Source organism: Danio rerio, chromosome 17 (assembly GCF_052040795.2).
Source record: "Danio rerio strain M-AB ecotype USA chromosome 17, GRCz13ab, whole genome shotgun sequence".
Classification (NCBI taxonomy): Eukaryota; Metazoa; Chordata; class Actinopteri; order Cypriniformes; family Danionidae; genus Danio; species Danio rerio.
The window spans coordinates 39,641,436-39,655,556 of NC_141037.1; the positions used below are offsets into that span (position 1 = coordinate 39,641,436).

General features: G+C 36.9%; 1 protein-coding gene across 2 annotated transcripts in view; it reads left to right on the forward strand.

Annotated features, from left to right (window-relative positions):
* The window catches only part of plekhh1 (pleckstrin homology, MyTH4 and FERM domain containing H1), a 90,676-nt gene that overhangs the window by 48,192 nt on the left and 28,363 nt on the right, over window positions 1-14,121 (forward strand). For both annotated transcript variants that reach the window (NM_001077519.3, XM_087289324.1), the window contains 5 exons: window positions 2,247-2,357; window positions 2,464-2,550; window positions 5,288-5,446; window positions 10,875-10,955; window positions 13,132-13,311. In NM_001077519.3, the coding sequence (NP_001070987.2) occupies window positions 2,247-2,357; window positions 2,464-2,550; window positions 5,288-5,446; window positions 10,875-10,955; window positions 13,132-13,311 (618 nt within the window). The remainder of the gene's footprint in view (window positions 1-2,246; window positions 2,358-2,463; window positions 2,551-5,287; window positions 5,447-10,874; window positions 10,956-13,131; window positions 13,312-14,121) is intronic.

Below are 14,121 nucleotides of genomic sequence, written 5' to 3' on the forward strand. Positions count from 1 at the left end.
CTAATTTCATCCTCCCTGTTTAAAATAATTTTGGGGGCGGGATCAAAATCTGTGACGTAGCGTGCATTTCCTGTGGAGTGATGACGCATTGGTTTCTCATTATTATTTTTAGCGAAGTTTTCTTATGCTATGAGAAGACCCTGCTTCTTAACTATTCATGAGAGCACAAAGGCCAGACCTGCCAAGCTGTGACCCAATGACTGGGTGAGACTGCGTCCACGTATGGCACGCAGTATTTAGCTGTTCATGAAGAGTCGTATGTGTTTGTTTTCATGATCCACAAGGTTTGTTGTATGTTTTCCCCCACAATGCTGTCAGGGCCGATACAGCAAAGCTGTTTGTGTGCAGCAAGTGTTTTTGTTGAGAGAGCTGTACAAGAACTGAAGAATGGTGGACTTTGTCTTTTATCAGTTGAGTTTGTTACCATTCAGACACATGAATCTGCTGCATTGCTATTCACTGTGTCTGCATTCAGACTGCATTCAGGAGTCCTCCTCATTTATAGTATTTTTATAAATTTATATAACGTATTTATAGTATTATATTTATCTTTATAATGATAGAACTTGTGGTTATGTGTATATGAAATTATGAGCAAAATATGTAGCAGGACATTAAATTACCTAATGTTTATTTCTTAGCAATTTCCCCTGCTCTACCGGTCACGTCCACACCTCCCACTTCTCACAGCGCTCCACGCCCATCATGATTTTTTTAATTATAAGGTAGATTTGAACAGAAAGAGGGGGGTTTCATGGCCTTTTTTTCAAGAAACATGAAGTGTCCCGAATCATCACGCCACGCATTCTAGAACTCCAAACACAGGCCTCCATCAGGGTAAACACAACGGCGGTTGTACTAGCACTTTGCCGCTGGCTTGAAGCGCCATTGTGTGTACCCTGACAGAAACCCACGCCCAGAACTCCAAAAAGCATGGGCTGCGTCAGCATCGCGCCACGCAGAGCGGCGCTTCTGATGTGCGACTTGCAGGCAAGTTTGTTATATTATTTCCAATAGAGAGATGCGCACATGAAGCAACGCGCTTGCATTTTTTAGCTGCACCTAGTTAAGATCACAGGGAGCTTCTGTGACCTCGAGAAATGCAAACGGCTGAAGTTTAAGGTAGACGCAATGAAAAGTACACGTTTGCAAACCTACCTATAGATACAACTAATAATTCAGATTAGAGCGATAATGTGGAGAATATTGATCTTGTGTTGAGCCCAATAAGCCTCACATCTAAAATTAGAGTAAGGGTGTTCCTTTAGCGATTTCGCTTTGATTCTCGCTGAAAATGGCGGACGTGAATCAACACTCCTACCGTGAATCAACACTCCGTATATCAACACTCCTACGTCAAGTTGGTCCACCGTTTTTATGTTGTTAAATTGAAAAAAAAAAAAGCAGTGGGTGTGTTTATATCATCCCAATATGACGATCTATACACTATACTTACACACGTCTGTCCAAACAGCTTAAAAAGTAGATTTTTTACCATAGGTGCCTTTAAATAAAGTGTTCAGAGCGTATGGAGAAAAAAGTGTTTCTACTGGTGGTTTTTCGAGCCCTCTCACTTAAAAATCCACAGTGTTTTATTGCGATATGTAGTGATAACGGAAGTGTCTGGGAATATGTCAGAGAGATGAAAGTGTGTCTTCTACAGGTGGTTTGTCAAGCCCACTCACATGTGTGAGGCACACTAAGAAATGTAAAATGCTTTGGTGTTTTTATGTGGTGTGTGTTTGGGAGGAGAGGGGTTTTGTGAGCTGGGATTGTGGATAATATTTCAGAGGAGGGTAAGATGATCGGAGTTGAGGGCTCCAACAGCTTGGGAGGAAGCTGTTTAGTAGTCTAGCCAAGCAGGCTCTAATACTCTGAAACTGTCTTCCTGATGGCAGGAGCTGGTATGAGACCGTGTAACGGATGGGTGCAGTCTGTCACAATACTGATAGCTTTGCTGGAGCACCATGAAAGAAACATGTCCTAAATGGAGGGTAGAAGGGCACCCAGTATCATTTCAGCTGTGTTCACTGTCCACTGGAGGGTCTTGAATTCTGCTGGAGCTTCTGTACCAGACAAAAAGATGAAATTTATAACTTTTTGACAATTCTTTTTCATGTTGTACTTTAATTAAACCTGAAGAAAACTGTCTTTCCCATTCACCTTGATCATGAACTATTTATAATCATAAAAGTTAGACATATGGTATGTTTAAAGGCATTTTTTGTATGTGCGTCTTTATATAGGAGACACTAGAAAAGACAGGTTACCTGCTGAAAATGGGCAGCCAGGTGAAGGCATGGAAGAGACGCTGGTTCATCCTGAGGAATGGCGAGATCTTGTACTATAAGTCGCCGGTGAGTGGACTTGTCCACAGCTCTGAGGTGGTATTTGGGAGACGGTGTGAGGGAAGGAAGTTTAGAGTTACAGCACTGATGATATCTGCCTTTGTTTTGCTCTCAGAGTGACGTGATCCGGAAACCTCAGGGCCAAATGGAGCTCAACTCCTCGTGTCATATTGCCCGCGGAGAGGGAGCGCAGACATTCCAGGTGAGAGAAACACACTGATACACCTAAACAGCCTTTTTCAAATCTGTCAGCCTGAGGCTTTCAGAAACAGCCTGATATGGGTATCACACATTTCATCTGCACTTTCAGGATGTGTTTGGCTCTCAACTGCTGTCATTACTGGATTTGCACTGTTGTCATAAAAATAATAACCTGGAATTATGTATAATTTCCTTAATATTTATTCAGTGTAATCATGTCTGTTACAGTTTGGAAGGAATTAAATGTAATAATCATAATATTTCTAGAATTTATGGTAGGTCATCTGGATGTGTTTTACTCTTACTCTTGTGTTACTTAAGATTTGATTCACTACATGCTGTGAATGATAGATAAATATACATTTTTACTCTTATTAATTGATTTGCAGTTAATTTGACTGAACAATCCATGATGGAAGTGATGATTTAGAACAGAGATGCCCAAACTGGGGCATGTGGGCCAAAGTTGGAACATGGTAACCTTTGATTTAGCCCACCATCCAGTCTGAGAAGAGACTGATTGGAGGAAGGGATTGCCTTTAACTGAGATCGTCATTTCTTTTTAATTGTCATACAGTATACATCAAATCAAGACAAAGACAGATGCAGCTTGACATGTATATTAGTGTATTAGTGTGTATTAGCATCAAAGTATCAGATTGTTTTTGTTTTTATTGATATAATATTATTGTATAAAATACTGAATTAGTTAAAATAAAGCAATGATTTCTAGTTATTTTTAATATTAATAATTACTCATGGCAACTTTAATGTATCGCAGTTTGATATATTTACATTTGGCTCACAGTCCACAATCTAGTTAGTTTTTATTGGCCCATCATAAGAAAAGTTTGGGCACCTCTGATACAGAAGATTCTTAAATACATATATATATATATATATATATATATATATATATATATATATATATATATATACACACACGATTTGATTGGTTGATATTGTGTATTTATTTACTTTTTTTATTTATTGTTTTACTAATACATGTTATTTATCAGTTATAAAAAATGACACAAGTGGAAGTTTTACATCTTTATTTTTAGATGTGGGTGAAATCAAAATGTACAGTGTTTATTTTACCAACTCACATTGTCAATCTTAAAGTAAACAATTAATGTGTTGTGTGTGCAAGTTAATCCACTCAAAAATGCTGTTTAATTTACTTTAATCAAATACAAAATACATTTTTGTTGATGCATTGGGAGCTTGCATTGTGCACACGTAGCTTAATGCAGTCATGAGCTGCGTCCCTAACGGCACACTATACACTTTGCACTTATGCACTATGTACTTATGCACTTACTCCCTTAACAGCGTAGTATACAGTTGATGTCAGAATTATTAGCCCCCCTGAATTATTGAGAGGGTGCTCACTGCAGTGCCATTTGAGGAGAGCTGAGCTCCAGCGAGGGGGAGCATGAGCTGTCGCTCCTCCTCCTGTAAGCTGTTTTAATGCGTACACCAACCCCACCCCTAACCCTACCCCCAGTGACATCACTCGTAGAAGAATCGCAAAAAAGGTGGAGCTCAAGCTTAAGCTCCCCCTCGCTGGAGCTCAGCTCTCCTCAAATGGCTCTGCAGCGAGCACCACTTGGAATTATTAGCTCCCCTGTTTATTCTTACCCTCAATTTCTGTTTAACGGAGGGATTTTTTCAACATATTTCTAAACATGATTTGATAGTTTTAATAACTCATCTCTAATAACTGATTTATTTATTTTATCTTTGTCATGATGAACGTAAATAATATTTGACTAGATATTTTTCAAGACACTTCTATACAGCTTAAAGTGACATTTAAAGGCTTAACTAGATTAATTAGGTTAACTAGGGAGGTTAGTGTAATTAGGCAAGTATTGTAAAATGATGGTTTGTTCGGAAGACTGTCGAAATAAAGATAGTTTAAAGGGGCTAATAATTTGACCTTAAAATGTTTTTTTTTTTTTATTTTATTCTAGCAGAAATAAAACAAATAAGACTTTCTCAGACATACTGTGAAAATGTTCTTGCTCTGTCAAACATTATTTGAGAAATATTTAAAAAAAGAAGAAAAAAAATAAAAAGGGGGGCTAATAATTCTGATTGTACAGTATGTATGTAGTGTCGTCCCAAATGGAACACTAATGGATTTTTTACTAAGCGAAAATTCAAAACGTTTCTGAGATGACGTTTAACATTTGCCAAATTAATTAAATAAATGACCAAGGCACCAAATAATACCTGCCATAAGTGTAACCGCGTTCACCATAGGGAGGCGGTATAATTACTCTCGTAGGAGAATACGGCTTTCACAAAATCCAAAATAAATAAAGTAATCCAATATCACTGCCCGAAAGTTCCGCCCCTTCTGATAAAAGACCAAAGCAGTGGTCATTGAGTGCGTGAAGTGTCCAACATTCCACACGTCATATTACCAATTGAATAACTGCATCATGCGGATAATCAAAGTGCACTATTCTTTTTTCAGAGTTTTCAGTGTGAATGCACTACTTACACTATTTAAACTACAAAATAGCATAGAGTAGTGCATAAGTATGCAATTTGGTATGCACATAAGGTTTGTTGGATCAAAGTATTTTGTTCACATAAAGTTAAGTTTAATCACAGTGTTGACAAAATCCTATTAAAGGCTGTGTGTAAACGTAATACATTTTTAGAGAGCCACGTTTGTTCTAAACCTTTATCCATCTTTTTTCTCATTTATTTGTTATGACTAGTTAATTACAGAGAAGAAGACCTTTTACTTGGCTGCAGACTCCCCAAATATCCTGGAGGACTGGATCAGAGTTCTCCAGAATGTTCTCAAGGTCCAGGCCAGTGGACCAATTTCCATGGATAAAGAAGTCAAGCCTACAGCGCGAGGCTGGTTAACAAAGGTAAGAGTTCACATGAGTGTTAACAATGCACTCCATTATTTCGTTTCAAGTTTCCGAATTTTGATTTGGAGGTCTCTTATAGTAAGATTACATGCAACAACAATAAAAAATAACAAAAATTCTCAAAGTGTCTGAAATGGTCCTTTAATAATCTGGTTTCTCTAAAGACCTTCTTTTCAAGAGCCTACACTGTTTTGATTGGTCAGTTGGCCTAGTCTGTTCTACACTGTGTGGAAAACCTGTATGCCATGTATGACTTTCAGCTTTAGAAGCTTTCTCAGCACTTGTATACACAATGCCATGAACAGTAATGATGCAACCAGGCCCAATTCTTTATCTATTGAACATGCATGTAAAGTGGATTCGAATTCGCAGTGCAGTAAACACAGTAACATGCCGACAGCATAAGCATGTTTGTGGGTAGTAGTTATTGAGATGAGATGTTAAACCGAGGTCAAGACTCTCTGTGGTCATTAAAAATCCCAGGATGTCCTTCGAAGAAGAGTAGGGGTATAACCTTGGCATCCTGGCCAAATTTGCCAACTGGCCTCTGTCCATCATGGCCTCCTAACCATCCCCATAACATAATTGTCTCCTCTCCTCCTATTAGCTGGTGTAAGCTGTGCAGTCTTGTGCAATAAGGCTGCCATTGTGTCATCCAGGTGGATGCTGCACACTGGTGGTGGATGAGGAGATTCCCCCCAAAAATGTGTAAAGCGATTTAAGTGTCTAGAAATGTACTATATTAATGCAAGGAAATATTATTATAATTAGCCTGTTATTTAATATGTATGGAATAACGGACAACAGGCCATTGAATTATTCCAAAAATAACAATAATTTAATGAACAGGAGTCAATGACTCTGCATATACTTTAGTCACCATACCTAAAGTCACTGTTCAGCTGTTGTATGTTAAGAAATGGGTCAGGTTTTAATCCTCAAACTGCTCCTGTGTGTGGTACTAGTTTCTTGTGCATCCCCTCCATGGCATTCTATTTAGTTTTGATTTGAGAATCAAAATGAAAGCACTTGAACACCCCAAGTATATTATTGTCTATTAAGGTAAATAACTAGATTACTGATGTCCATGTAAGAGTAGTCAGTAGTGTCTTCGAAGTAAGTGAAAGATCCAGAAGGGCATCCTGCTGATTTGATTTAGAAGGGCACTTTTTTTCAGCCTGCTCAACGGTCAGGTATACATCTGCGCTGAAATACCAAGGTGAAAGTCATTACAGCTTGCGCAGAATAGACCAAGCTTGCAACACAACTTCAACAATAGATTAATGGCGATATATTTTTATTATTAACACATTAACGCCGATAACGGCCCACCACTAATTTTAGCTCATATTTAACTCAATGTTTTAGAGTTTTTTACAATCGTTTTGCCACAAATGTCAGAACTCTGGTGTCAATTTTTAAAACTCTAGACAGATCATGCCATATATCAGCATTCTATATGGGAACGTGAAGTGAGAAAAAAATGACAGTAAACCTACATTATGATGGAATGAATAAAAGTAGTTCAGTGTATCCACTGTCTGTACTGTTCCCTCTACACTTATATATTATTTATGTATAAACCATAATGAAACCTGCATCATATATTTTAAAAAACAATATTTAATGATCGTTAAAGATTGTTTATTGAAACGATGTGTGTCTTGTGTGCTGGTGATCTAAAGCAGTGTTTCTCAACTGGGTCGCGGGAACATTTTCAGTGGGTCGAGGAGAGTGAGATAAAAAAAACAACAAGTTTATTATTTAACTTATTTTGCTTATATCGGACTTTTATTTTGAAATGCGCGTGCGACGAAGCTTACTAATGGGACTTTTAATTTGCCAGTAACCTGGGACAAGCCCAAGAGCTTTCGGCGAACTGTATGCAATGCAAAAACTGGCGCGTTTAAGGTCCGTTTTCTTTACAAATCCGCAATCTCCACTGGCTGAGTGATATCCTAAATAAAGTGGGTCTCAGATTGTACAAGAAGCACTGCATTAAAATACATTTCCCCCCGCCATGTCTTTATAAATGAGCATTTATTTTACCCCAGTATATTCAATAAAGCTTCTGCGCTAGCCTGCTGATTCTGACGGGCGCGTGCGAGTAAACTGCTTTTTGTCCTGTTTTACGCTTGAGCACCTAAATGAATGCTAAATTTTATTTAACTGAATGTATTTTAATGACATTACAACATCGATGCTGTAAAAGGAACCATATAAAATGGGGAAAAAGTTCACAATAACAGGTCACCGGAAGTTTATCAGTATGGGAAAAACACTAGCTCGGCATATACCCTTTTGACATGTCAAATTCCAGCACAAGTACAACCCCGAATATGTAAAGTGTGGATTTACATATTTTGACGACAAAAAGGCGTCATATGTAGTGAGGTGCTTTCACAAGAGAGCATGAAACCTAAATTAAAACAACATTTAGAAACCAAACATCCCAGTTGCAAGGAAAAACCTGTGGACTATTTTCCAAGACGACTCCAATAGCTGAGGGTATCACCAAAGTATTCATGTTTAAAACAAGTAGCCTATGTAATGGCTAAAGAAGAAAGAAGTACATCTTACTGTGCTCACCGTGTAGCAAATGCCAAGAAAGCCCACACAAAAGCAGAACAGCAAATAACTGGAAATTATTATAAAATGGTTATGATTATTTTAGGAATTTTAACTTTAGTTTGCTGGTTTCTGTTCAGTTCAACCAGATCAGTGTTAATGTTTTATTAACAGTTCAGTTTAGTTCATGGTAACTTAACTTTTCCTTACCCTAACCACTGTTTACAGTATTTGACATTTTTACTCTGTAATATTTTTATAATTTGATACATTTTGTTAAATAACAGCAGTACAATATTGTTTATTTGTAAGTCTTGGTGATTTTCTTATAATTTATCTGTCACCAGTTGTGTATGTTAACAATTAAATACAAATTAATCATAATTTCTAAAATTATATTATAATTCCTAAAAATTTGGGTCGCGGCTTAATGACCATCTGAAAATGTGGGTCCCATGGCCAAACCAGTTGAGAACCTCTGATCTAAAGTTGTGTTCCTGTAGTATTTGTATGATAAAAGGATTATGTGAACCAATGATCCTGCAAATGCAAGACTTCTTTAAGAAAATGAATGCAGCATGCAGAGTTTTAAACACTGGGGAGCCTGTGTTTAAAGTTGTGAGTGTTTAGAGCTTTGTGTCTAGAGTTTTGAAAATTGAAACCAGGGTTCTGAAATGTATGGCAAAACAATTGAAAAAAACTGTAATTCATTCTGTCTAACATTCGTTATCCGTGTTGGTATTTTCATTACAAAATGGCCATCGCGTGCCACTAGCGGCTTCTAGTAGCTTTTTCCCAAATAGCAACAAGAGAGTGTCACCTCTTGGTGATTCTATGCTCTTTGATGATATAGAACTGTAATGCGGTCAAGACCTGACTGGAACTACATTAGCTGTGTGGTTCCCAGAGTTGTACACATTATGCTTGGCGTGAACACTAAATGCGAAAAGAACACATCACCACTTTTTACTCATGGGATGTTTTATGCAAATTTTCCACTTTAGTTGAACTTTTTTCACATTGTCACACATTTCACATTGTCACAGTGAAATTACTTGGCTTAAAAGGACTTTAATGTTGTACATTCGCAGCAAATGTGTAATGCGTTTACACCACTTGATGGAAATTCGCCTATGTTCTTGTGTTTGCCGCTTATTCCGTGGTCATTTGCATATTTTATCATGAATCAGTTTAATCTAATATTGCTCTGCAGCTCTGATGCCATGCTAGATCTCCCCACTGAGTCACAGACACATTGAGAGGGAGCACACGTGTGAGAGAGATCATGTGTGTGTGCATGTAAATGACACAAGCATATCTAATAGCTTGTAGTAATATGTGTTCGCTACTCTTTTGTAAACATTTTTGAGCATTTTAGCATATTACACAGAGGAACAAATACGGTCACGGAGGTACTATGGTTACTACTGATGTTTGAAGTGCATTTATTTCAAACTGTGATCAAAATGGATTGGAACTACAACTTTATTGCACACCTTCCAACCAATCAGAATCAAGAATGTCAACACACCATAGAATACGTTTTCATAGCATAACAATAAGAGTTTTGACTTGTGCCGTATAAAGCAATGACGTGATGACAGTTAGAGAAGGAATGAGCAGGTGACATTGAGGATTGCATGGTGAGATTTCCAGGTTGGCTGGTACATGCTGGGACAGATCTGAGGTCATCAGGCCTGGAATGTGTCTGATAGGGAGTCCCTGATCACGAGCTGTGTAGATATGTGGTGTGTGTGGAGGCAGTGACTTCACAGGCATTTGATTGACAGGTCAGTTTATAATTTAACCCACTGTTGAATTAAAATTGACCATTTAAAAAAAAAAAAAAAAAGTTAAAATTTAAATATGCTCATCAATATTTTGGTATAATTCATGTACTCCATTACCGTTAATCTAAATCAGTGATTCCCAAAGTGGGGGTCGCGAGACAATGACAGGGGGTCGCTTGGTAATTTCAAAAGTCAAATTAATTTTATTAAACTATTAGAATTACCATATTTTTAAGCATAACCCACAGAAGACAAAAAACATTAGTTTTAATAGTAAAAAACAACAGCATGCAAATGAAAAGCTATTAAAAAATCTTTTTTCATAGGATTGGTGTGTTTCCGTTAGATTACCAACAAAGCAATTGCGTCAGCTGCAGTACATTGATTTTATAGCACAGGTTAAACTTTCTGACACCTTTATGGCAATCAAATACACTAAAAATAAGGTAAATATTAAATTAAACAAATCGATAAGTGACTATAAAACGATATGATTGTTAGACTTTTGGTCTTTTTGTGTTGTCAATATGCTCGTGTTTATATAGGGTTATTGTTGTATGAGCAACATTTGCATATTCATAGCCACCTAAGAGGAGTCACTGGCATTGTTATTTCAGGGGTCGCATGCTGAAAAGTTTGGGAATCCCTGATCTAAATAACTTTCTTTCCTGCTTGCAAAGGAGGGACTTTTTAGGGTATTTTTCTTTCAGACTCCAAATTTATGAAAAATGAAATTAATTAAATGAATTATCGATGGTAACTTATTAAGGTGTGAGGTAATCAGTTTACTGGCATTCGTAACATTGATCACTCAATAACTCATGTCTTCCCTTGTCTTATGCCTGTGTTTTTAGCAGATTACCCATACTTCATTTTCATTCAGGTTTTTGACCTTGTGCTGTTCTTGGTGAATCACTTTGGTCTTTATGTACTGTAAAAGAATGTACTGTGCTTTTATATTTGCATTGTGTCTGCATCTATCTGCATCTACTGTATGCCACAACACAGATTGAATATATTTGGGCTGTTGTACATCTGGAATTAATCAGTTTTTTTTTCCACTCCAGGTGAAACATGGTCATTCAAAGCTTGTGTGGTGTGCCTTAATTGGGAAAGTCTTTTACTACTACCGAAACCAAGAAGACAAGGTGAATATCTTCACATTTCTGAATTAAAAGCTTTTCAAAGTTTTAATTAAAGTCCATGTGTCATCAATATTTACAATTTATATTTTGCTAGTGCACATATTATTCTTTAGGTAAACAAGAAGTCTGTGCAAGTTAATCCACTTAATAAAAATGTTTGTTTTGGTAATCTTTAATCAAAAGCTGATCATTTGCTTCAATGTATGAAGTGGTGGTCCTTCTCTGTTGACGTCAGTTTGACTGCTTCAGTTTGACTTCTCTTATTACTGTTTATTTGCTATGTAGACTTTAAAGGGTCATGAAACACCAAAACACATTTTTTGAGGTGTTGACAATCATATACAGTATGTGTTCCACGATGCTAAAAGCACACACATAAGGACACATATATTTCACCAAAAAGTAAAAATTGGTTGTTTTTGCGTTATTTAGAAAAATGTAAGCTACGTCACGGCGATGAGATCCTTGTGTAAAATCCAGCGTGTAGACTGGATGTCTGTATCTGCTGGTACAACATGACGTCTTTGAGTTTTTATCATTAATTCATGATAAAGACTTTGTTTGAACCAATCAGCACGCTTATGAATGAGGCGCAACTTCATTAATATGCATGGTACAACTTCGAAGGCTCCTTTTAGCTGTTACAGTGTTTAGAGATGCCACGTTGTGTTGACAACCATAATTAAAACAAGTGGAAGAAGAATTATTCAGAGTCATGGGTCATCAGTGTTGCGTTAATAAATGTGCCACAATGACGGTTTTGTTTTCATTTTCCTGGAATGAAAGCACTGCTCGCGTGTGGGCCCACATTTGTGGATTACATGCTATGTGGATTGTCTGCTAACATGCAATAAAAACATGTTTGTAAGGAACATTTTTTACCTGAGAGCTTTTTGAATCTGGAAATGGTGAAGTACGGATTTACTGCTCGTCTCCTTTAAAAAAAGACTCAGTTCCAGTTGGTGTTGATTGTACATTGTCTACAGATTTGGTAAGTGTGTGATCAGTGTTCTTTGTTTATGTTTATATTTAGATGGCAAAGTTAGTTCATATTGTCAGCAGTACTTTTTCAGTTTTTAAAGACATACCTTAGTCAAAAGGATTTAGTTACTAAGTTTACAGTACATTAATATCATTAATCATATATTATGGACTGAAAGATCCGCTGTAATTGCTGCTCTCCGAATGTAAACTTGAAAACACATTAATCAAACTATTACCGTTGTGTAGGATTTTCACCGTGTATGATTTTTGCTGCATTTTGTGACAGTATAGCCTATACCAGTAGTGTCCAAACTCGGACCTGGAGGGCCAGTGTCCTGCGTATTTTAGTTCCAAACCCAATTACACACACATGAACCACCTACTCAAGCTCCTTCTTGGTATACTAGATTTCCAGGCAGGTGTGTTGAAGCTAAACTATGGAGGACAATGACCCTCCAGGACAGAGTTTGGACACCCTTGGTCTATACACACATGGCTGTTTGACGCCATTCTCTGCACCTACCTAGTCTCTACATCTACCGAAAGATGCAGAGGTTTTTTTTCTCCCATACAGTGTGCGAAATCAAATTCCATTGAAACAACACTCTTCCAGCAGTTCATACTCTCATTCAATGTCTCGTTTGCCACAGGGGGCACGCATGAAATGTTCCTGAATGAAAGTGAAAGTGCCATACTGCAGTTAAAGGCGACAAACTAACAATGAAACACCCGAAATTACATGAAACTCTGAAGGAAGTGTGGATAGCATGGCACAAATGCAACGATTTTGATAAAAATTTGTGCTATAACATGTGAAACGGGATCATGAAAAGAACATTCAAAAAAGCAATTAAGGCAAATCATTTGAATACTGATGTTCATGTAAACGTACTCACTGTATTTGGGTGTGAAAAACAGCATATACACATAATAAAACTCCACTTTTTATGCAAACCCTTCCCTCTTTCGCCACTCGACACTCACCTAAACAAAGCTGAACTCATCCACTTTCCTGACTTTTTTCAAACTAGAGGTGTGAAAATACCCTGCTGAGACAGGGGGCTTGCATGACCCTTTAAAGCTGCTGTGTGTAATTTAAAAAAAATATTTTTTTAACTCTATTATTATTTTTTTTTAAATTCTTGCACATAATGCTGTTGTATGTTTGAGATCCAATAAATGTTTGTGGTGGCAGTTTCCACTAGGTCAGCTGCGTGTTCGAGAAGCACGGGTAGAAGAAGTGGACAGGTCATGTGACTCTGATGAGGATTATGAAGCGGGTGGGCGGGGTTTCCTCTCCTCTCACTTCACATTAGTGGTTCATCCCAAAGAGCAAAGCCCCACCTACCTTCTCGTCGGCACTAAACAAGAAAAGGTATCATTTACACCACATCTGTGAATTTGCCTAACATTTACTTAAGTAATGTTTTGCATTTTGTTATTTACAATACCATATGTAAAATAAGTTATACATAAACAAAATGTTTCTCTGTGAAGGGGTGCAGCAGGGTTAAGGTCATTTTTTAAGACTACATTTTGTTCCAGTATATTGGATATTTTTTCAGTCTGTGCAACCTGGAAATTTAATTTTTATAGACCATTTTGAGCGATTTAAACTATAACAATGGTCAAAGAATTAAAAAATGTCCACATATGGATAAATAATGTTATGATAGCTGTTTTACATTTGGATATGATAAAATTGCCTCTTGTTCCAGTTACAAAATACTTTGTGAACTGACTGGAAATGTTCATGGGTCAGTGACATCACCACATCAAAATGGTCTATATGGTCTATATAGTAAATTTTACTGTGCACCTTTAACATTTTTATTAGTTTTATTAATTTCAATTTAGCTTAATTATAATTCAGTTTTGGCTGTAGTTATTTCTGTATGTCTTTTTTCAGCTTACTTAATCAAAGTTAGATGCCAACTCTTTTTTTTAATTGACACTTAGGTTTAGAGGCTATTTCTCACCATTAGCTAACTGTTTACTATGAACACCCTCAGTCAACATCTAAATTGATGCTTATAAATAATTATAGTGATTAAGAAAAAATATTTGAAATTGAATATTGCGCATAGTACTAATAAATGGCTAATAAGCTAAATTAGTTTAGTTTAGTTTAGTTTAGTTTAGTTTAGTTTAGTTTAGTTTAGTTTAGTTTAGTTTAGTTTAGTTT